Source organism: Pocillopora verrucosa, chromosome 14 (assembly GCF_036669915.1).
Source record: "Pocillopora verrucosa isolate sample1 chromosome 14, ASM3666991v2, whole genome shotgun sequence".
In the NCBI taxonomy this organism is placed as follows: domain Eukaryota; kingdom Metazoa; phylum Cnidaria; class Anthozoa; order Scleractinia; family Pocilloporidae; genus Pocillopora; species Pocillopora verrucosa.
The window spans coordinates 11,467,967-11,493,218 of NC_089325.1; the positions used below are offsets into that span (position 1 = coordinate 11,467,967).

At 39.0% G+C, this 25,252-nt stretch overlaps 3 protein-coding genes across 3 annotated transcripts; all 3 read left to right on the plus strand.

Moving 5' to 3' along the window:
• The first annotated feature begins 2,090 nt into the window (after positions 1-2,090).
• LOC136278084 (uncharacterized) lies at positions 2,091-10,306 on the plus strand. Its single transcript, XM_066161317.1, has 4 exons — positions 2,091-2,179; positions 5,566-6,568; positions 7,502-7,561; positions 7,900-10,306. Exons 2-4 carry the CDS (start codon positions 5,620-5,622, stop codon positions 7,932-7,934), a joined length of 1,044 nt encoding a protein of 347 aa, XP_066017414.1. The 5' UTR covers positions 2,091-2,179; positions 5,566-5,619; the 3' UTR covers positions 7,935-10,306.
• Positions 10,307-15,766: 5,460 nt separating this feature from the next.
• Positions 15,767-17,015, plus strand: LOC136278175 (cyclic GMP-AMP synthase-like receptor 1). Its single transcript, XM_066161573.1, has one exon. It carries the CDS (start codon positions 15,858-15,860, stop codon positions 17,013-17,015), a length of 1,158 nt encoding a protein of 385 aa, XP_066017670.1. The 5' UTR covers positions 15,767-15,857.
• A 275-nt stretch (positions 17,016-17,290) lies between these two features.
• On the plus strand, positions 17,291-25,252 carry LOC136278174 (uncharacterized). The gene is made up of 3 exons (XM_066161572.1): positions 17,291-17,389; positions 19,032-20,110; positions 20,638-25,252. The coding sequence occupies exons 2-3, from the start codon at positions 19,129-19,131 to the stop codon at positions 23,874-23,876; spliced, it is 4,221 nt and encodes a 1,406-aa protein (XP_066017669.1). The 5' UTR covers positions 17,291-17,389; positions 19,032-19,128; the 3' UTR covers positions 23,877-25,252.

The window sequence follows — 25,252 nt, forward strand, 5'->3', positions numbered from 1 at the left end:
AGAGCACTCCCCCCCCCCCCCCACCACCTCTCCCCAATGTTACCTTTTGGTAACTATTTTGTTAATACACTAACGCCAGCACCAGGAAACATTGAAATGGGGAGATAAATGAGAGTTATGGAAGAATCCTCTTTTATTTTCTCTACGTTGGTCCAACACCAGTCAAGGTCTTCGGGGACGCCACTCTTGGTATATTCGAAGTTCAGCTTAAACAAGAAGCTGTTCTAAAGAAATATTGTTTCGTTCCGTGATGATAATGGTAGGGGCGTTTTGGCATGTAACGAGCTCCTTCCTGTTGTGACTGATATTTACCACGACAATCTGCTATCGCTACAATGATTCCTCTCTGATTTTACCCGATAACTCAATAAACAATTTTCGTTACGACCCTCTGAATTTTGCAAAGATTGTTACCCTGCTAAGGAACGCGAAAAGAGGAAAATTTGCATTATTCCATAATACACGGCTGCAAACGACCAAAGGAAATGGATAAAGCATGCTGGTTCACTTCTACAGTTTGTATCATCTCAGCCTCAATTTCAAAAGCCATGATATTAATCGTTGGAAGCTTATTGCCACAACTTAAATGAAAAGGCCCCCTTCCAAATTGGCAACTGGAAGAAATTCTTGCCTATACGCCAGAGAAAAGATTAACTCCATGGCTATAAAAGCGTCCATACTGCGACCACGCCCATAGGCAAAAGTCTCTCAGCATTTAGCCACTGTCAACGAGAGTGAGAGCATCGAATATTCTTGCATGCAAATATTGATAAGGAAATGAAAGTCAAAATGTAGTTCTTCCTCGGTGCTGCCGAAGATTTTGTGGATGTTGTCAAGAGTTCGTCCTCTTTGAAAGAAGGGTCACTTCAGAATTACTCGTGATCATTACATAGTGAGGGTAGGTGGACAAGTTCCTCTGGTCTTACGATTAATGCGCTGTACATTGGAAGAACCAAGTTTTTCTAGTCACAAACTCTAGAAGACTTACCTCTCCTTGGAGTCTTGGACAACAAACGTTTTTCTAACATCATTAGCACGTGTAATGAGAGGCTTGCTACCCAGGAAGGAAATACGTTCGTGTCAGTGGCTGCTCTTTCTACTTCCAAACTTGCTTTCGACACGCTGACTCGTGCAGTCGAGTTCCAAGTATTCTATAAAAAATGGAATTGGGATCTGCCAGAGGAACACTTTCTGTCTAAAAGACGCACAGTTATACGTATCCTCGTGAGAAAAGTAGAGGTACTTTTCTTGGCCCTCGTCAGCCACGGTACTCGGCTGACACTTTAATTCCAGTTTCTATTTCTTTTCTTTTTTTTTTGGGGGGGGGGGGGGTGGGCGAAGAATTATTATTATCCTCTAATATTCTTATTCCATCTTTAAATGGTCCAGGCCGCTTAGAAGCATCTTTTAAACCGTTCCGGTTCCTTCTTTACCTTCAATGTCCCATATCAGATTTCGAGAAAGTAAGCAAGATTGGATTGGTTTATCTTTGCTAGCAAGCAGGGGACTGGTTGAAGTGAAAGTCGAAAGCAAATCGAACTAGCACTAACGATTGAATTTTATCACTAGCGATTGACATTTTAGCACTAACGATTGAGTTTTTTCACTAGCGATTGATATTTTTGGCACAAATAGCTCCTCGTAGAAGAGACTCTCCTATATTTTGTCTCGGCTTGTCCTGGCCGCAAGAAGAATGGGAACAAAACGATAATTTGAGTTAGCAATGACACGACACGATCATAGTATACATTCCAATTCGTTCGTGCTCTTGCATCCTTCACAAAAAACATCATCTACATGATCGCCCAGCCAGTCACAAGACAAGACTCAAAGTCGTTTGTACAATCTTTTGCTTTTTAAAATTAACTTCCTTCCACACATCACACAACAATTTTTAGACTTTGCCGCTTCAGTCTAAGTTACAGCGGGAAGAATGACAAGAAAGGTTGTCTCAAATACTCGATCCATTGCTGTTTTCCGACGTATTTTCGCAATTCTTCAGCGGGAAACCGATGCAGGCGCGTACCAGCGGTGTCTCGTAGCAAACTAAAATTTACATAATATGCGTGCGCAGTCTTCTTCGCAAAGCAAGCAAATTGAAATGCACGTTTTTACTCATGCACGTTTCCAACCTCGCAGTGAATATCGCTTGTAAAGAGTGAAACCCTCTTCGAAATTGGTGAGTAAAATGCAGTAAACTGTGGCTCTCAAAAGAGGGAACTAACATTTGGCATGTGTAGGTCGTTCCGCTCGAGAATGGAATTCGATCTTCCCGACGAACAACTAGTGTATCGAATTACAAAGATTAAAAGCTGTCATTCCATTTTTTAAATTTCTTTTAGTAATGTTTGTAGATATTTGTTGACCGTGTTATCAAAACAAACAGCTAATTCAACCGCTAGAATATTTATTTTCTTAGGAACTTCTGCGATCAAAAGGGAAACAATTTTGTTATGTAATACACACATCGAGGGCAAATATTTGAGGCAAAAAGTCAGTTGTATTTCGTTACAAAAATTCATAAAACACTAGTTTTATTTAAGATACCATTTTAAAGAACCCTACACAACTCATAGATAAGACGACATATACATCGGGCGCAATGACTTCGAAGTTCGGGCTGAACGAATTTTAGAATTTCCTTATCAATGGTTGTGATTCTGAGCCATTCTCCACATAGAAAGAAAATCAAACTCATTCGTCTACAATTAGTCTCCTCAAAATTTAATTTCAAGTAATTTTACTACGGAAAGCAGACTGAAACTGTTCTATCTCCATTAGACCCAAATCAAAGAGGAAATGATAATATTTCAAAGAGGGCTCCTCTATTTGTTGTTGCCTATCTGGACTTTGCCCTCTGTGATAAAGTTATAAAGTGTAGGTTGTCTACAAGGAATTGACACAGGATTGGGTTAATTCCAAGGTAGCTAAAAGCAAATTTTATTGGGAGAAAAAGTCAAAATGCGGGAGAATGCGTGGAAAATTCACTAACAGTAGCATTAAGTTTCATGTGAATTTTTTTCAGTAGAATTGGATAATGCAGTTAGAATACGTGAAAAAATGCAGGTTGTTTTCAAGGAAATGGCATGTGACTGAGCAAAGTCTAATGTGGCAAAATGGAATTTGATTGGTAAAATACAATTCAAGCATGTGAAAAAATGCCTAATATTCATGTAGTGCAATGATTGGGTATGTTCTGATTGGACTTTGGACATTGTTTTGATAGTACATGATGGAATATAAGTTGTTTTGCATGTGTGTTGTAAGAAAAAGAGCGGAAAAACACATTTTAACTTAAAAATTATACTAACAATGAAAATAAATGTGAACTTTTCATATCCTTATAAATCTTGACCTCACTCGACAAGGCTCTTGCAAAGGCTTCAGTCATAACACTTATCACATGAGCCCAAAATTCCTGGTTAATGTCATTCTTTGTGCACAGCCCCCTGATTCCATGACATCATTTACAAAAAAAAAACAATACTTGAATGCTGTGATTGGTGCATGATATCCAAATACTGTGATATGATTGGTGCAAGGTACATACCCTTATGCAGCAATCTGATTGGTGTAAGATACATACCTTAATGTGGCAATCTGTTTGGTGCAAGATACATACCCTAATGCAACAATCTGATTTGTGCAATATATATACCACTCTACTTGCTAACATAGAGTTATTTCTTAAGATAAAAAGAATAACTCAAAAAGAAGATATTAGAGATTTTTGAAAAGATTGAGAGATTACTCCCTCAAATTAATGGTGATCATAAAAGAATGATCCACATCAATTTCATTTTAAAAAAATATTCAAGATGATGAAATTACAATACAAAAATATACCAATATCCAAATCAAAAAGAAAATTAGCATTTTATAGGCACTATTGGAGAGAGATTCAAAAGTTAATTGGGGATAATATCAAAACAATTATTTGGAGATAAATTTTTGTGAGTATTGTTTATCCCACTTGTCAAATAGAGGACACATATTGATGAGGATGTCATCAAGAACCCTGAGCTGAGTCAAGTAATCTTGATTGTTATATGATTTGCCTCATGAATGATCACAAATCAACCAGTATTTTTTCATATGATATGTGAGCAGAACAATATGGCTCAATTTTTTTTCTGAAATTCTTTATTTCACTTTTTAAGTCTTAAGCGATACAGAGATATGTATCCTGCTATTGTGCCTGATACAATAAGACATGCTGATGACAAATTACATATTACATGTAAATTCAATTGTTTGAAATATTTATATGCTCTCCTGTATAGCCAAAAATTTTTATGATAAAATTGTTACAAGGATTTGATCTCATTTAATTGATTTTTGTCAATATTTTTGTCTATATGATTGAAATGGAAAATTGTTTTAGTTCTTTCATAGATATATTTTATGATATATAAAATTAAAGTTTCTTGACTAAAATATTACAATAAATGCCTCCATGTAAAACTCCACTAATATTTGTATCAAGGCAAAAGTTTAATCAATGTCCTGGCAATAACCTTACATTATGAAAAATATTTATATCAATCCATTTATTATTTGCATCTTGACGATTTATGAAAATATTTGTGATTCTTGTTCCCTTTGTGTCTGACATTCTTATTTGTAAAGCAGCAGCGCCTCCCTTATAACTGTCTTTGAAATGAAACTCGTACAAGCTGCCTTCTTGAACAGTTAATGCATTATTGTTTATGCAGAAATAAGCACTATTTGACATTAAAACATTAGCTCCACTCAAAACAAATTTTACTAATGTCAATTTGTTGTGTGCTAGGTTATGACAGTAGTAAAATCTTCTCATGACAGCATCTTCCAATGTTTTCTTAGTTACCAGATTGTTGTCATTAACAGCATTTTGTACAATCAACTCTTTTGTCATCTTTACTTGAATTTTAAACTCAAGAGTGTCATTTTGTAGGTTATAAACTCTGTCCCAAACACTTGTTGAGACATCATTGTGATACCCTTTAACACCATAGGTTGTGACACAAACTTGAAAATCTTATGTATAATTAATACCAGCTTTATTTTTTAAAACTATATCATGAATTAAATGGGAGTCATGTTATTGCATTTATGAAGATGAATCATTCTTCAGCTGTGATCACTAAACGTATCAGTTGATGATCTTGAACTGTCTCAATACTACTGGTAGCAGATATTTGGACTGTTGAATGGTCAATTGATGATGAAGGGAAATATATATTTAAAAAATGACAGTATATTCGCTAGTTTGTAGTTGTAACATATTCAGACCTACATGACTGCTATGAAACCCTTTGCTTGGATCAAGATGAAGTTTTATCTCATAAGTCTTTTTTTTACTTTGGGAAAACCTTTCTTAGTAATATGAACACCTGTGATGTAATCTTCGTCACTGAATTCAGAAGAAGGGTTATCTGTGAGATATTGAAACACATTTGTAACGTTTCTCTTCTCAGTTTTTTCATTAGAAATGGTAATTGTACATTAAGCATCTTTTGGATTGCTCTTTAACTTTTTTGCGGACATTATAAATGCTACATGTGCATTTTCCCGTTTTTTCAGATGTGATCTTCAGTTGACATTGATAACTGAAACCCACTTGCTGTATGCTCCAAGATGCAAGCTTTTACTCCTGAGCAACTGAACTTTTTCAAGTTAACTACTATTGTGGTAGATGAGTTTCCAGCCAAACTCCGAGAAACATTTATTCAAATGTGGGACCATTGGTATGCTATTGATGCTTCTATCCCTAAATGGAACGACTCCAAAAATGTTTATGGCATACTCATCAAAAATGAAGGTGGTGTAAAGGAAGTACCAATGTTTCGCAAACCACTTAAAAAATGGGATCTTACAGCCCTATTCAGAGCCACTCTGAATGCAAAAACCTTTGCTGTGAAAGAAGTGACAGGTGATTTGTTCACTTTAGATGAGAAATATGTCAAACCACGTGCGTTACATTTTGGAACTTTTCACTCACATGTTGTTAACCCAAAGGATTTTAAGGAGACTATTGCTTTAGCATTGGATCAGCTCCGCTTGATTAGAAACTCATTGTTTCATTCTTTAAGTACCAAATGTGTTCAAAAGGAAACCTTTGATTTTTACATTAAATTGATTAAAGATGCATTTACTGCACTTAAACAAAGCACTGCCAAAATCGAAGAGATTGGAAACCTAGGCGAGGACGACTTTCCTACTTCTAGACAGAAACAATTGGAAGATGAATTGGAGAGGGAAAACGATGTGGCCATTCTGTTTGAGCAGATAGAAGATCACCTGTACAAGATCAAGGAAAATGTGACTAAGGTGAATACTGATCTACCAGTTGTGAAGACTGAACTGACAAGAATCAATACTGAAATGAAGAATATCAAGACTGAACTAGCAGGTTTAAAGACTGAAGTAATAAATATCAACACTCGCATGATAGACGGAATGTCTAAAATAGAGAATGAACTGAGGGGTTTTGAGGAGTTTTTGAAGAAGTTTCGGCCATACATGCAGGAGTCAACTGAGGAATTTGTTCTCATGAGAAGAGAATCTCAAAAGGAAAATTCAAACAGTAAGTATCTTTGTCAGGGTAGGGTATATAATTAGGGGCGGTTCCAGGAATGTTTTTGGAAGGGGGTTTAGCCTCTCCCTTTTCCTCCTCCTTCACTCACAGTTACACACACACACTCACACCCACCCACACGCAATTGTTTTACATTTTACGTCCAATCTACAGTTTATTTAACATAATATCCTCTTAACTTCCATGTTGCAGTTTTGACAAAAAGGGCTACAGTCCTGAAATTGTTGCATTGTTTACATAAAAGCAAAATAGGTTGGCAGTATAGTCAACGCCTCCTGATCATACTTTTACAAAGTGTATTTCAGGGTTTTTTATTTGAGGTTTCTCTATTCCCATTTCGTTGAAAAGGAGGCTGTAAGTTCTTCACGTAAGAGACCTTTGCTTAATTAGTAGTCATAAACCAAACAGCATACCAAGTGTAAGCAGAATGTTGCTAGTTTAGAAACATGTTTTTCGTGTGCATGGGGAACAATGCTAATTAATTCAGAATGGGGTTTGACTACTGAAATTGACAACTCCGCAAAAGTAGAATATTTGACCCTGAAACATGTGGCAATTATGATTAAGCTGACGTAATTTTTCGACCCAAAAAGTCAAAAATCAAACTCAAACGATGCCTTATTATTGTAATCTTAGCTTAAATCTACCAAGCTGTTACATTTGTGAAACGAGTTTGGCTCATGCCTATGTTTTGCTTTTGATAATATATATGGTGTGTCTTAAGTTATGAAATCAGAAGTTCATAAATCACTCCACTAAACCATATTCTGGGAATGTTTTGGAAATTCAAGACTTATAGTGGAGAATCCAATTTTTAAATGTGGCTGTCTAAGGCTTGCTGCTCGATATTATTGTCTTGGCATCTCTACCCCTGGTGTCATAAATTAACAATACAATAATCTGTATCCTATCTCACTTCAGACAGACCACAGAAGCCTGCTACCGAGCATAACGAGAGCTCTGTAGCTCAACCTCAGACAGGTAAATGTCTCCTTACTGTATTACTGTACCTACACTTGCTACTCATCAACAACCATTCAAAATTATTATGTTATTCAAAGCGTTAAGTGAAAATTTTAAAAAGTTAATCACTAAAATGCTATTAATGTTGCTTTAGCCTTTCTGCCCAATTTTTTTAATTACCGGAGAGATAGTTTTTCATCAGGTAAGTGTTTTGTCGTAAAGTTTGCTCTCCTCTATCTTTCCTTTGTTGCTCATGTTAGTCACACATGTGAACCGTCCGCTATACTGTTTACAAACAGGAGTCCTTCATAAAACTTTCCTCTATTTTCTTCAGTTTTGCACATTTTCCTTTCTAGATAAACTACCTCGGCAGTTTACCGGAGATAAGTAACCAATGGATAAGTTGAGGCATCTCATCACTTGCAACCAAGTGGAAGGGCATGTGCAGCGATCAGTTAAAAGTATATTTTCTTCGGTGATAGTAGCACTATTTTCTAAAAGGTTTTGGGCATTCTACCAAACAGTTTAAGAACAAGTCTCTATAAGAATCAAACGTCTTGGGAAATGAAAATATTAAATTCCCCTTCAAATTTTGCATGCAGTTAGGCACTCAGGGGGGGTGCACAAAAATGCCCTTTTTAAAGGTTGCAGCACTCTTGTTTAGCCATGGTAACAACGGCTGCTTGTTCGAGGCCTGGGGCCTCATTTTCATGCAAAAACGTCGCAAAAAGAAAAAGAGTGAAATGTTTATTTCTTTATCTCAAGCTAAATACAACACTACAAATTGGCACTTCTTCTTCTTCATAGTGACATCATTCGTCTTCACATTGATTCATTCAATTTTCCCAGGGAGTGAATGTGAACACACCAATAGATTATTTATCTCAGTACAGTTTCGGTCATTTTTGTTGTCGGGTGAAACAGGGAATTTCTCCAAAAGTACACCGATTCTGGAACTGAAACTACCGAAAATGAGATATTTTCTCTTTTTTCAGTCTAAAACGTTCTTGACTGAAGAATATTCGGAATTTTTTTCGGGGAAACCACCCGTTAGGAATATTTGAGGTAATTAAGCTGTAGAATTATTGTAAATACACACATATGTAAAGCCTGGTTCACACATGGATTGAAAAGCAAATGGAACGCAAATGCAGATGCCAGCGAGTTCACGAGTCCAATGCAAACGCAAGGAAAGCGACATACGCCGCAAGCGCAGTGGAAGTCTATATCAAATATTTCCGATCAGACTAAGCTTTTGTCGCAGACTTTTACTGGCGCAATACGTTTCATCGTCCGTTTTTGTTTACAGAGTTCAGAGGGTAAATGTATGCTTAAACTTTTACTGAATAGTTCAAGAGCCAATTTATTACTGCATCGATGTATTTGCTGTTTATGTTTACATTCTTTCGTAAAATATACTGTCCTTTAGGCCCGCTTCTCTGGCTGCATCTTTCCAAGAAAGGCTCTTTTTTAATTTTTCTTAAAAATTCGGAAACACTTTTATCGTAAAGTGCAGGAAATATTCTCACGCTGCACAAGTTTTTCTTTCGAAATGTCGCCATCTTGTGGTGGCATAGAGCCAAAGGAACCTGTGTTTTTCGCCTTGTGTTTGTATTTGCGTTTCCAATTCACAGTGGGTAGCAAATGCCAATGCAAGCTCAAGTAAAGGAACATTTCTTCAATTCTTTGCGTTGACGCTTTCTGTTTTTTCATTTTCATTTGCATTTGTGTTTGGGTATTTCACACGCGTAAATCCTTGCATTTGCAGCCCATGTGAAGCAGGCTTAATTGTTTGTAAGAAGGAAACCACCGGAGGGCCTCGTCTTAAAATGAATCTCATCTCAAAAGTTTCCTCGCAAAGTCTCAACAGCCTTCAAGGAGAATTGATTCTTTTATCTCTCGTTGATTCTCTTGGTATATTCTAATCACAGTTCGATGCCCTCCAAGTGGTTTGTCTGATAAATGTAACGATAGGACTTTTAGTTATCAACTTTTTATTCTAGCTCTAAAAATATGTATAAAATTCAACGTAGAAACTGCGAGATTTTTCTAAGTTCAGCAATGCGTAAATGTTACTAGTTTCAATACAGTCAGCCGTAAACAGTCGTTATTAGATCGTAACTATAATTAGTGTTAAACTGTAACCGTCACCTGTCATGGCCTTTTGTGTAGTTGTTATCCCCCTGAGCTTTTTGAAAGTACAGTGATTAATCTTGTGAAAAGGGAAATTTCTGCTCAACCAATCGTTGTAGTAGATTACGTGATCCTTTAGATGATTCATAGCAACACCTAATCCTTTGTACCTTAGGCTTAAATAGAGCTGTTTTGTGGAGCTCTCTTTGGTCAAAAATAAGAAGGAAACCGGTCAGCTTAGTGGTGCTTGCAGAGTAAATCTACGTTGGAGCCAACTTTGTTGTTGTTAGTCATTGTCTCGAGGACAGTCAACAGCCGTAATAGATTCCGACCTTCACGCAGCCAGTGAGTGCCCCCCAGGAAAGCCTTTTCCTACAAGAAGTTTTTCGGGTTGTTCCCCGTCCGTCTGTCCGTTTATTTGTGAAGGCAAAAACCTGTTTTCACCTAAATAGAGAATAAAATATGGGCACGCGTGGATAAGGAATTTCTCTTCGAGTGTTTAACTTGAGTTATTATTTTAACTCGAGTATTATTTTAAACACGCGACCACGTATTGTTTTGTCTATAGTATAAACATAATAGCCCTTTATTGACGAGAAGAGTCGACTTTGTCAAGGAATAAAAGTAAAAGGATCGACAATCCCTGAATAACAATCGTTAAGTGCGTGGGCGCACTCAAGATGTAAACGTGTTGAATCACTAGCAAAACAAACAATGGACCTAATTTTAAATATACAAAATTCTCAATTATCAAGTTGATCCTTACGGACAGAAGAAACCCAAGGTTTCACCTCCCAGTTTAGCCCCAGGGGTTTGAATAATTAGTACGATACTAAATTTAATATACATTAACCAGAAAGGAGACTGTCAAAACAGTTTGACGCGACGTTTAGCAATTGGAACAGTTGAATAATCTCTCGTTTCGTTAGTTTTCCCTAAAGTTACACCCGTCATGCCGCCTGCTTGAGATGAATTTTTCAAGTTTTGATGCGGGCGATTCAATGGCTTCTCACGTGTGTGACAGAAAATCCAGAACAAAAGGATAACCAACAACAAGGTAACTTGCGCTGAGGATAGGGGAAGTTTTATTGTTTTAATTTGTGTGAGGTCCCTGCAACTTTTGGCAATTTTGTTTGCTTACATGGAAACTTCGGAAACTTTGTAAACCGTCAATATTTTTTTCACCAGAATTGATTCTCCAAGAAAATGTACGTCCAATTATAAAACTAAACTTCACTAATGTCCTCTTGCAGGTAAGGAGCAGGTATACTCCTTACACCCTCTGCCCAGGGTAGAGGGTGTAAGGAGTATACATCACTGGGACCCAAAACAATCATCATCCCCGGAATTCCCTTCCTACCACTTCACCTACGTTCTACTTTAAGCTACCCTACATAGGCTACTTCTTTGCTATCACTCGAAAAAAAGATCCGCCATTTTATTAAGCACTATTGCAATGACTTGGATATCAAACTGGCCTTCTCTTCCTTCAAAATCGGTAACTTCTTTGGTGTGAAAGACCCTGTCCCTGACTGGCTCCGTTCACGTGTGGTTTATAAGTTTGTATGTGCTGGCTGTAATGCCTGTCACGTCGGTGAAACCTGCCGGCATTTTTCCACACGTGTTAGAGAGCACTTAGTCATTGACAGGGCCTCTTACATTTTCTGGCATCTGAAAGATTCTCCACATTGTCGCGCTTTGTGTTCTACAGATAACTTCCATGTTTTAGATCACGCCTCCACCAGCTTTCAGCTTAAGATAAAAGAGGCTATTCATATTCAAAGAGAACAACCATCTTTACATCAGCAATTACACCATGTAAATCTAAACTATCTTTTTAATTCTCACACTTTTATGCTTTTCCTCTTTCCTTGTTGTGACAGTGACAGGGCCTCTGACATTTTCTGGCATCTGAAAGATTCTCCACATTGTCGCGCTTTGTGTTCTACAGCTATGTGAAGTCGATATTAGTCCATCTGAACCAAAAACAGAATTGTTACGTCGAACAACCTTCAACCTTCAGAAGGGATTTCCACTGTCAACAGACTTTAATTTAAAGGGTTCACTGCCGTAAAATAGAAAAAAAAATGAGCAACTTTTCCACAGACCGCTCATACTTTAGGTCGATTTCATCCCACGCTTTTAAAAATTCTCCATTTTAAAGATTCCCGCTTTCAAAGATTCCTCATTTTAAAGATTCCCGCTTTTAAAGATTCCCAATTTTAAAGATTCCCTTTTCCCATTCTCCATTTCCCATTTCCCCATTCTCCGTTCCTTATTTTAAAGATAGCCAAAGATTGGCCAGGTTCCGTGCTCCAAAATAAAACCCAATAGTTAACAAACCACTTGAAACCATTCGCATGCGATTTGTGCGACGTGGGTTACGTCCAACACATTTTGGTCATGGCTATTAAAGCGAGCGGTCTTGACTCAATTAAGCGAGGATCAAAATTTGTACAAATAAAAAAAACAGTTGGAAAAGTAAAAAAAAAAAATAAATAACAATTGGATGTGTTGGGGGGTGCGGGCTTTTGGACACACAAACACGCGCTTTTTTGCCTTTGTCGTTAGTCATTGTTAAATCAGCCGCTAAATTGAATGATCGCCCGTCAATAAGAAGAAGACAGCTTTATATACCCCACCAACTGTTTTGAATTAGCTGTCACATTAACAAAAATTGCAAACGCCTTCGGAACGCACAAAGTTTTCTAGTTATGTACGATGCCTAGTCGTCGGTTCTTAAAAAGACGTTTTCAAGACTTGATGATGTTTGTTGAAGGGCTTCTTAGGCTTATCTTGTATTTTGGGTCTTCTTAGGCTTACCTTTGTATTTTGGGCCACAAAGAGCTGTAGAACACGATTATTAGGAGGGTAAATTTCAAAAGGAATCGATCAATAAGTTTGGTGATCGAGCTGTATTGTTTCTATCAGATTTAGTAAGATTACTCTATCTCCGGATGTTACCAACATTAGGAGGCAACAGTTCAAAAAATCAATTTCGCCCATATCTCAAAGTTAGGTACGTCTCAATGGAAAATAAATCCCAGCATACTTCGTTTGGATAAATATCGACTTATTTCCGCCAAAATGCTGCTTTCGAAGCACATAACTCGAAGCGTTGCGTCACAAACTGAAAAAACCTGGACCAATAAAAAGTACCAGATCTTGAAAAACATCATCGAAATTTATGTTGTCAGCAATTTGAACAATTCTTGACCATTTATTTGCACAATGCGACAAAATTTTACCATTTTTTAAAAATAGGTCAAAAGTAAGCCGTTGTTTAACTATGTGCTACACAAAATAATTAACTGAAATCTGGCTTTTGGAAGGCGAAGTGAAGTTCTTTTGGATCTCCAAAGGTTTTTTTGGGGAGATGATTCAGCGTGATTTAATCACATTTTTAAGTTTGATAGAATGTACCGATGCGACGGTGCCGTCAATTAACCGAAAATGTATACATATCAAACTCATGGGGTACAAATAGTCTTAACATGAATGTAGTGACCACGCCCACTTCAACGCCCCACTCAAATCGAGTGCAATTTTCGAATGTTTTACCATCGTGCGGGTTTCTCTACGGAAAAAGCACTCAATGTATCTCTGAAATATTAAACTATAATATTGTGGCTTTCTATTTCGCTAATTTTCTAACTTGAGGGTAAAGTTTTTCCCTCGTCATTTTTACCTTTTCTCCGAGCGGTTGCGTGAAATTAACAAGGCGTTTTTGATCAAAACACGACTGACCGAGTCACTAGGCCTTTAGGCACAGCTAGCTGTACCATTGGGTAGACAGCAAACTCTCATCGATTTTTTATTATGTAACGATAGGTTTTTCGCACTACTAACTGGACTTAAGCGAGAAACGCAACAATAACTTGGGAAAATAGCTTGGTGTAGACCATTTGTAGCGGGAACAGAAAAACACGTCACGGTTTCCTGACACGGAGAGGGAACTTGCTACGTACGTCAAGGATTAGACAGCGTTTGGTTCCACAGTAACTTTATATTAGTTCATGTTGACAACCGACATGACCTCTAGCGTACTCAACTTCATGTAATCGCCACGTGGTCGTCTACGTAATCGAAAAAGCTTTACGATACAAACGCACGGAAGAATCACTAAATTTTTCCGTAACACTTTAAAACCCTCATTCATTGCTTAATTCGGCTGATCTGGCTCCCACCTTGTCCGACTTTAGCTGTGTTCGTTAAAGTAAGTATAGACTTCAACCAGATATTTGCTCCAAATAATGTGAGCGGGTAGTTTGAAATCACTGATGATCTAAACTGAAACTTGATTAATCATCATCATAACTCCCCCTTCCTATTTCGGGGTGCACTCACTACCTAGGTTCTATTGGAATGCTTAAGCACTAACGTATTTTTGTTTTAATTCAAGGACAGAAAACAAAATTTCGTGGGTCGCGAGAAAGAAAGTGGGGCAATTCTAAGTCATTTCAAAAATGAAGATACTCGACTGATTAATGTGTGTGGTCCACCAGCTTTTGGAAAGACGTATTTGATCACAGAGGTGGCACATCAGCTAGAAACACCAGTCTACTATGCATCTCTTTGTGGCATGACCAGAATAGATGACCTGAGGGTGCTCAGTATATTTGCTGGCAGGAATTTGGCATTTCAAATCAACTTACTACCCTACGATTGGCTCATTGATTGCTTAAAACAAGTTCAGGGACCATTTGCCATTTGCTTTGCTTCTTGATGATGCAGACGACGACGAAAGTCACTATGACCAAGGTGAATACGAGGTAGCTGTCAAAGCATTTCAGGAGAAGGGAAGCTTTAGTGGAAGACCAACTCACGGATGAAATCTTGCAGCTGATTAATCTTGTCTGCGAGGATCTGAGTGTAGGCGAACTGGACTGTGACTAACAGTCATGGGAAGACACTGTGACTGAAACACGTGCGAAACTCCTTGATCTCTGCTCAACCCAGTTTGCAACGCTGTTGTAATAGAGTTCAAACCAGCAGCATCAAACACAGACTAAAACAATTCTCCTTCGCCAGAATTTGACCATACCCAGAGGATTAGTAGTATGGCTAATCGATGTCTTCAACATTCAGTGACTTGTTTGACTTCGACCCAGAACCTGAACTGAGATTTTCAGATACCTATGTAGGTTAGTTTAAAGACACGATCAAGAAATAACAAACAATTTTCAGCAAACACACTTAGGTTAAAAGGTACCAAAGAAAAACAAATGTCCCTCGGTAACACTTTCCTTCGTTGGATTTAGCTTTGTTTCCTTTTCATTCATGCATGTTCATCGAAATCCGTCGAACAGGAAATTATATGTTTTGAAGCAAGGGGATGTCATGATCTAACACGACATTCTAGGACATAAGAACGAACCGTAGAAGACAAAAGTTTAGAGCCTTTCGTTAAACTGCCATTAACAAGAAAGCCAGGCAAAAAGCCTTGGGAATATTGTTTTTTGAGTTCACTTGTTTCACTGATTTTACAAGTTTACAATAATGTAAGGCACCAGGTGAAGTAACGAGTCAAAGTTTCTCTGTCTTGGAAAGGTTAAAAACGTTACACGAGAATTGAGACTTTTTTTTAGAACTGGATTACAACCTTAAGCTCTTCAACCTTTTTCGTCACGAGTATACGGCACAAGCGTTTGGTGGTGTTAAATAAAGAAGCAAGGGAAAATTTAAATTACTTTTGATGCTTGGACGTCGTCGTTGTCGTTGTCGTAGTTTTTAAAACGCTTGATTGATTGATTGATTGATTGCGGCCTCAAAGCGCAAAGTTTCTAACAGGAAGAGAAACGAAGGGGAATTCTTTGGATGATCTCTTGTTATCCCAATGAGCAGAATATTAAAACCAGAGGAGCAAGCGTTTTATGATACAACTTGAAGGCGCGACGCCAGTGCTTAAAATACCCGTTAATGTGGTCATTTGAGTCTCCCAAGCTGGTTAAGTCACGTGACCACGTCACGACAGGTGCAAGGTGTTGTACAATTGCTGTTTACACGCGGGGAAAATCAATACAAATTTTAATTCAAAATAGCTTTTCTAAGCGTTTATAGCGAAATTAACGCGTTCAGGACAAGGAGCAAAAAGGGGACTAGAAATGGAGATCAAAGGAGCCATATACGACGATTTCCATCTGATTCTGACCTTTACAGGAAAGTCTTGCACAAAAAAGCGATGTCGCATGCAAATTTGCATAAAAAGTTCGCTTCGTGTACTCAGTTAAACAAACTGCCGTCATTTCAGCAGCATCAAAACTGCAAGGAATACAAATATGAAGAGAGGCTTACTAGCGAGCTAAACAGGTTTTATTCCCGTCGGGTCAGGAAGACAAGAGCTCAGGTCAAACGAAACAAGCAACTGGCTTTTTCTCTCGCGTTTAAAATGTTGATCAATGCACAAGTCGTTAACAATCGCTTTACCGTCGGGGAAATTCTACGTAATGGGGCAAATTATGGTGATATGGTGGAAATAGAAGACGATCGCTTTGAATTTGGTGTCCCTGTGTACCTTGATGAAAATGCAAGCTTTTCCATCCATCGCGCCGAAGAAGATGGCTTTGTGAGACTGCAACTTGATGATTGTGAAACTTGGCAAGATTGTCTTGACAACGATGGATTCCTATCAGCAAATCTTGTTAGGTCAAAACTTCACTTAACGATGAAAAACACTTTAAAATCTTTCAAAAATAACATCGAAGAAGGAAGCGATGAGTACCCAAGTGATGTCCAGAATGTGGAAGTTTTCTGCGAAGGTTCGACCATAGTTCTGCAAATAAAAGAGATAAGTGGATTCATAGCCGTAGAATTGATACCCACGATTGTAATATTACGGGAAAATTTGGAGTGGTGTCGGAGATTTTCCAAATCCGCTCCACCATCGTTTGTTGTCGGTAAAGCGTGTCCTCTGCCTTTAAGCGACCCAGAAACACTTTGGCAATTGTCATTTTTGTCAGCTGAAAAGAAGAAATTCTGCACCTTGGGTACAGCGAAATATTGCTTGTTTTTAACATTGGCTGAAATAAGAAGACGAGACCAAACTCTGCGAGAGTTATCGCTGTACCATTTACAAACCGTTCTGTTCCTAGTTGGGGATGCGATCAATGATCCCATGAAATGGAGCAAGGATAAGATAGGCGAGCGTTTCTTGGATGTGCTTCGTTGTTTGGAGACATTTTTAGAAAATAAAAACTGTCCGCATTATTATATGCCGAACAACAATCTATTTGCGAGTATGAATGCCGTCACCATTGCTACTCTCAAGGACAGAGTGAGGAGAATGATGAAACCAACTTGCGTGGCTTGTGGTGTGGCGACAATTTGTAAAAGTGACTGAGGTCCGGGGAGGGAAAATAAATGGCCATTCGTGGTCTCTCGCCTTTACTAGTGGTCATTCAGGGTGATTCGTGGCCACTCGCCCTTACTCGTGGTCATTTACGGTCATTCATGGTTATTCGTGGCCACTCGTGATCATTCGTGGTCACTCGTGGTCCCTTTTGTGTACCTGCAGAGGCGATAGAAAATCTTGTCTTGGCTTGTTGTAATAAAACACCAATCCTAGTCGTGAGAAGAATGGGAACAAAGGGAGTTGTTCGTCTTATATGGAATTACGGAAATTTCGTTTTATAGTTTCTTCACGGCAATCAATTGAGATTCTCACAAGCTTCGCAGTGAATATTGCTTGTGAAGTTTGGAACTTTTTTTATACTGGTAAGTAAAACGCAGTAAACTTTGGTTCTCTAGAGGAGCGAACAATGGGCATGTAGACTATAAATACAGCGACAATTTAGTATTTTAGACCGTGTTCTGACTGCAAATCACATCTCGGTTAACAGTTTAAAGAAAGCCAGAGCATTGTTTTAGTTCAGTCGTGTCAGTCTGTCGGACACACATAGAGTCGTTATGACACAAATATTTACTCCGCTCTGGTTTTTATGTGGTATGATTAATGCATGATTCATCTAAATGTCTTCATTTTAGCGTCAAAATAAACAACTTGTGATCGATCACGTATGTTCCTAGTTAGTGACACAACTGAAATATAGTGTACCATGCTTTTGTGTCTCTTGCTTTTATTTCGTTTGTGCTTTGATTTTAAAGCTATTTTGTTGAAGTTGGATTGAAAGAAAGTGAAATATACTGCGTTAGCTCTCTATTTCCGCTTTCGCTTTCGGTAACATTTAGGGACTTTCGCCAGGAATCCTACACTTTAGTGAAACACTCGATTAGTAATCTTATCCTAATTTGTAGTGGCTAAAAATAATGGAAATTAGTATGAATGTAATAACATACTCGAGAAATGTATCAGCTGGCAACAGAAATTTGCTCTTCTTCCACGAGGGGAATATCATGAGCACGAGTGCCTATTAAAATGAGATGATTCATTATTGAACATAAGGACTCATATTTCATACAGAAGGAAGTAAGCTTCAAATTGTTTAAGGTACACTGTAAAAATTTTGGGATCACGAGAAATGTGCTCATCGTACATTTCGAAGGCAAAATTTGTTGCTCGGTGAGCTTTGATATTTCGTGACGTAGCGATGACTTAATTGTTTGGATCACAATCAACCCTGAGGACTGCGCGAAATTTCTTCACGTAATTAGACAGCAGTTAAATTGTTGTTTTGTTTTATCTTGATTGGTTTCGTTTTGCACAAATAGCGCGCAACGACAGTTAATACCAAGGGTAAGCTAGAATGTCCTGAGCCTAGAAGTTTTAGGATGTTGCGCAACGCTCCTCGAAGCTGGGCAGGAGCGTTGCGTGACATTCCAGAGAATAGCCGCAAGGCGCAAGTTCCTAAAGAAACTGTGGTGGTGGGGGTGGGGGTGGGAAGGGGAGAAATGGGTATCACGTGATAACGTGTTTTTTTTATCAACTGACTTGATAATGTAAATAATTTCGATTCAAAAGCTGACCTTCGAGCGTTAGCAATTCGCCTTCGCTCTGTCGAAGGGCTTATTCTTGAAACGTACGCAAGATTGTTTTTTTCTAGCTCCTCCTGCTGGTCTTTTCACCCTTCGATCCCTAAGAGTGACAAGCATCTAATTTCTCCTTACATTATCACCCCTGAATCATGCAGTAAGGTCGTGAGAATAAAGGAAATGATCGGCAGCTAAAGAAGCTGTTGACTGTTACACAAGTTCTCCTTGTCAGCACCTTAGGGAATGTATGGGGAACAGTATGGAGAATATACATACTGATGTTAGGGTGTAAAGGGTTAAGGTACTGATTACTAAGGTTTTGTTTCCGATTGACTTAATTGTTAGTGTTTAATGTAGTTTGAATGCCATTTATTCGTTTAGAGCTTTCTTCGGACTTCATCAAAGTTACACTTTCTTTATTTTGCAGATATGATCTTTGGTTGACTGAATATGCTTTGGTTATAATGGCAAGATGTAAATGAGACTGTGGTTATAAGTTGAATGTATGCACCAAATTCTCTGGTATGGCATTTAGTCCTGAGCAACTGAACTTTTTTAAGTTCTCTTTTGTTGTACTGGATGAGTTTCCAATTGCTCTTCATCAAGTCTTCATCTACATGTGGGACACCCTCGTCGCTACTACGCCTGGTGTCCCAAAATGGAACGACTCCGTGACCGTTCTAAACATTTTCCTCGCAAAAGAAGGTGGTGCGAAGAAAGTAGCAATGTTGAATAAATCCTCTAAGGAATGGGACTGCACAGCTCTGTTCAAAGCTACTCTGTTTTCACAAACTTTTGCGATGCCAGACGGGACTGGTGTCAGGAGAACTTTGCATGAACTTTACGTCAGACCTCGCGCATTGCCTCCTGGCGCGTTTCATTCATCTGTTACTAGCCCCACTGGAAACTCGGCAGAGACTCACGCTTTAGCACTGGACCAGCTACGTTTGTTACGAAACACCTTTTGCCATCAAGTTACTACACGAAAGATTGAGAAAGCAACCTTTGATAGTTACATAGAGCTGGCTAAAGATGCTTTCACCGCATTGGGACAAGACAAATCTAAACTCGATGAGATTGGAAACCTAGGCGAAGAAGAGTTTCCTACTTCAAGACTTCAAAAGCTAGAAGACGAACTAAAGAAAGAAAAAGATGCTGCCATCAAGTTTAAGCAGATCGATGATCATCTCCACAAAATCCAGTCTCAAGTAAAAAATTTGAATATCGACCTGAACTCCCCGCTGAGAGATATTCTCTCCGACGTGAAAGATGTGATGACTGACACGACAGATGTAAGGACACGAGTGGAAAATGTTGGATCAGACGTGAAAGATGTGAAGACACAAGTTGGATGTGTCACGTCAATTGGAAAAAATCTGAAAGCAGATGTAGAAAGTGTAAAGATGGAAGTAAAAGATGTCAAGACCCGGCTGACGGAAATCCAGTCAAATGTACAGGATTTAAAGACGAAAGTGGTTGATGAAAGAAAAACTATGAAAGCAGAAGGTAAGAGTGAATACCAGGTCGGTAACGCAAGGCTTAATTACGCTAGAAAATGTAACAACAAATCGTAATGACTTCACAGACCAAGTAAAACTCTCAGAACTCAGGTCAGAAAAAATGTTTCCGGCTTAAAGGCCAGGCATAAAATCAAAGTGACTCAAGTGGATATATCGTGTCATGAATGTAATTGACCCAAACCCCAAGAGTAAATAGCGATTGCACTGATAGTCAATGATCCTGTGATTCCAGGAAACAGAATTAAACCGTCATCCCTACAAAAGTCTTCCGCCACGAAAGTTGCACATGGAATTCCGACATTGCTACTTCAAATCTTTCGCATATACGCGAGTAAAAACGGTTATGGGTTCCTTTTCCCTAAGAAGTCGTGCGTTACTAAATTTGAGTTATCATAAAATTATTCCTCTGGTGAACATAAGTGCATGCGAGAGAGGATGAATCACATTTTGTTGCAGGCTACGTGACCATGTTAAACCTTTATTACCAAACAATTTCTTTTGTTCTGATTCAAGGGTATTCGACTCCCAAATCCTGGATACCCAACAAAAAAGTGCACTTCGTGGGTCGTAAGAGGGAAAGTGCAGAAATTCTTGGTCATTTTAAGGATAAAGATACTCGCCTTATTAATGTGTGCGGTCCACCAGCTTTTGGAAAGACGTGGTTGATCACAGAGGTGGCACATCAGTTAGAAACACCAGTCTACTATGCATCTCTTCGCGGCATGACCACAATACATGACCTGATCTCAAGGCTGCTCTATATATTTGGTGACAGGAATTCGGCATTTCAAATTAAATTACAACCCTGCGATTGGCTCATTGATTGTTTAGAACAAGTTCAGGGGCCATTTGCTTTGCTTTTGGATGATGCAGACGAATTACTGGACTGTGGAGATGTCAAAGTTAGGAAAGACGTGTTCATTTTAATCGGAAGAATCTTGCAGTGCAATGACGTCAAGCTTCTCATCGCTTCGTATGAATCACTTGATGGCGAAATCGATGACTACGCTATCCATGTGGATAGAGTAGGTGTGCTTGATGAAGTTGCTTCGGTTGAGCTGGTGAAGACCTTACTGCCAGACATCTCAGACAGCGACTGCAATAAAATTGTGAGGGTAGGTGGACAAGTTCCTCTGGTCATGAAATTGATATGCAGTACAGTGAAAGAACCAAATTTTTCTGTTGACAAGCTTCTACAAGCTCTGAAAGATTCACCTCTCCTTGAAGTTTTGGACAACAAGCGTATTTCTAACATCATCAACACCTGTTATGAGAGGCTTGCGACCCAGGACAGAAATACGTTCGTGTCATTGGCTGCTATTTCCACTGGGTGTTTTGGGTTAGAAGAGGCAAGAAGCGTTTTAAATTTGAAAACTATCCAGCGTACAGAAAGAAGGATTAAGTCACTGAAGCGAAAATCATTGATAGATTGCAGCGAAGATTTCCAACACTGCACAATTCATTCCCTTTTCCGGTCCTTCATTGAAGAAAAGAGACAAACTCATCAAGAAACGGAAGATTTGTTTAAGAAGGCTCAACGTCACCATTACATCGACAATCTCTCCATTTTTGAAGCGAATAATGAAAAATATCTCACAGGTCGTTCCAACGAAGCACTTGCTGCATTTCAAAGTCGACGTGAGAAGATCATTTCATCATTTCGTAATGGAGCAAAAGATGATGAGCTCTATGACAAAGTTGTTGAATTACTATCAACGGGAGAACTGTATCTTTATACTGTGTTAATAAATGAAGAAGCGCTATTTAAGGCGATTTATGATGCGGCACTGGAAGAGGCAAGAAGTAGAAAAAGGTCAGTTGATATACAGAATTTGTTGGCCGCCAAGTCCTTTGAGATGTGGGGTTGGTTCTCTCGGCAACGCCATAGCTGGGATTTCTCTCTTTATAGTGACGGCAGTTGTGTTGCTGATTGTCCAGTAAAGCTTCTTTGTTACCATGGCATTCATCAAATACTGTGCGGCAAGCTGAAAGAGGGCATGCTCCGCTCGCTTAACACCTGTGTTGAGCGGCTAAGCGAACGCTGTGATGAAAGAGTTCTGAAATCTCTTGCTTTGGGATTGCTGGCCCACTGTCAAGAGAGAGAACAAGGAAACATAAGCAGGCCTACGTCAGAAATGGAAAATTGCATATCATTGTTGTTTTCAAGAATAGTTGACGATGAAGTCTTATGCTTAGTGCGTGCAAGATTATTGATCATTAGTGATGTAGGAACATGTGAACACTTTGAAATACTATTTAAGACAGCCATGAGCATAGCAGAGATCTATGGCCGTTGTCACGCCGACGGTATTGGACAGCTACATCTTGGAAAGTGGTTGACGGAGTTCTATCAGTTATATGACAGATGCACTACAGAAGCTGCAAACTTATTCATGAATCTCTTGGGGTTAGAATCAGTGACTTCTGTTCCAATTGCCTCACTACCTAATTATGAAGTAATGCAGGATTACGAAGTAGTTGTACAGTGTATCAATTCATTATCGCGTATGGCCTTTGCTGGATTAAAGCCTTTTGGCGACCGTAGTAGCTCTCAAAACATGGTACGTGTTTTTACTGTTAAATCTTCCCTGTTCCTGACTAAAAGCACTATAGAAAGTAATTTGAAATCGCACGAAATGGTCCCTGGAATAGATTTCAAAGAACTTGCAGTAACGTACGAAAAGTTTGGCGTCCTCCTAGAACACGTTGGAGACTTGAGTGGGGCAATAGCTTCTTACGAGCAGGCAATACGATTGAGGAATGAACATGCTGGTAACCCTGTGAGTATAGCTGCAAGTCTCATAAGGATCGGATTTGCTTACTTGCAGATGAACAGCCTTGATGAGGCTGGAAAGGCATTTCAAAGGGCTTTGGAACTAAGGAAATCGTCAGGACTGGATAACTCGGAGAACGTCCTCATTTACAATTTCCTCGCTGTTGTTCATCAGTTTCGTGGCAACCTTTCTGAGGCCCTTGGAGCACTTCACGAAACTTTAGTCCTAAGCGAAAAACACTTAGACGAGAACTTTCTCACAGCTAGCACTTTGCAACATGCGGGAGCAATTCATACTAAGACAGGTGATTTTGAGGCTGCCAAGGAGGAAATTAAAAAAGCTTTGGAAATGCTTACCAAGTTGGGTCATACGGGAACCAATTTTGCTCTCTGTTGCCTTAATCTTGCTTACATTCATTTTTGTTCGGAGTGCCAAACAGACTTAGTCTTGGCTCTTGAGTTCTGCCAAAAAGCTGTGCACATATTTATAGAGTCACTGGGTGAAAGCGATATCACAGCTAAAAGCTTGTATTTGGAAGGACAGATTCATGAAAAGATGAACAATAACCAGTCAGCGATTGAAGCTTTTCAAAGAGCGTCCAGGATGATGTCAAATCTGTTAGGCGATCACAAGGATACAGCATGCAGCTTCTGTGGTTTAGGAGCAAGTCACTATGACCAAGGTGAATACGAGGCAGCTGTCAAAGCATTTCAGGAGGCCGCACGCATAGGATCCAACATCCTAGGAGGAGGAGGAGTTGAGCTAGTGGAGAGCTATAGACGAACAGCATTCACATACTATATGCTTGGTGTAGCACAGCACAGACTGGAGGACCTTCGTGGAGCTCTAGCATCTTTACAAGAGGCCTCACGACTGAGAAGGGAAGCTTTAGTGGAAGACCAACTCACAGATGACATCTTGCAGCAGATTAATCTTGTCTGGGAGGCTCTGAGTGCAGGCGAACTGGACTGTGACTAACATTCATGGGAAGACACTGTGACTGAAACACGTGCGAAACTCTTTGATCTCTTCTCAACCCAGTTTGCAACGCTGTTGTAATAGAGTTCAAACCAGCAGCATCAAATACGGACACAAAGAATTCTCCTTGGACAGAATTTGACCATACCCAGAGGATTAGTACTATGGCTAGACAAGGTCTTCAACATTCAGTGACTTGTTTGATTTCAATCCAGCACCTAAACTGAGATTTTCAGACACTTTTATAGGTTAGTTTAAAGAAACGATCAAGAAATAACAAACAATTTTCAGCAAACACACTTAGGTTAAAAGGTACCAAACAAAGACAAATCTCCCTTGCTAACACTTTCCTTCGCTATATTTAGCTTTGTTTCCTTTTCATTCATGCATGTTCATCGAAAGCCGTCGAACAGAACATTATATGTTTTGAGGCAAGAGGACGTCGTGATCTAACACGAAATTCGAGGACATAAGAACGAACCGTAGCGGACGAAGGTTTAGAGCCTTTCGTTCAACTACCATTAGCAAGAAAAATTTTTTATATATCTGGCGTTGATCAATTTTGAAAACTTATTTTTATGGCAAGCATTTGTACTGAATTTGTTCTGAGGAATTTAAGCCACATTTTCTAGTTTTGAATACAGCCGTCTCTCAGTGCTAGATGTAGCTCAGTCCAGCTGCACTAGAATGAGCCAAGTGATTTGTGGAGTCCCATTGAGTAATGTAGAAAGTACATTAAGCCTGGAGAAAAGCCTTGGGAATATAATTTTTTGAGTCCACTTGTTTCACTAAATTTGCAATGGTGTAAGGCACCAGGTGAGGTAGCAAGTCAAAGTTTCTCTGACTTGGAAAGGTTAAAAACGTTACACGAGAATTGAGATTATTTTTTTTAACCCGATTACAATCCTCAAGCTCTCCAAACCTTTTCGTCTCGATTATACAACACAAGCGTTTGCTGGCGTTAAATAAAGTAGCAAATGAAAATTAAAACAACTTTTGATTCTTGGACTCAAATTGCAACCATTTCGGTTACCGTCTAGTGAAACAGTAAACTTGCTTTCGACACGCTGATATGCGCAGTAGAGTTCTAAGTATTCTGTATAAGAGGGAATTGACATCTGTCAGAGGAACACTTTCTGTCAAAGTGACGCACAGTTTTACGTATCCTCGTGAGAAAAGTGGAGGTACTTTCCTTGGCCCTCGTCAGTCACGGTACTCGGCTGACACTTTAATTCCAGTTTCTATGTTTTTCTTTTTCGGTGAGGGAATTAAGGGGTTAATATTTTTTGTACACAAATTTTTTATCACAGTGTGAGCGAGTTATGTAGGAATTTTTAAAACGCTTTCTATCTTCTGATGTTCTCAGTCCATCTTTG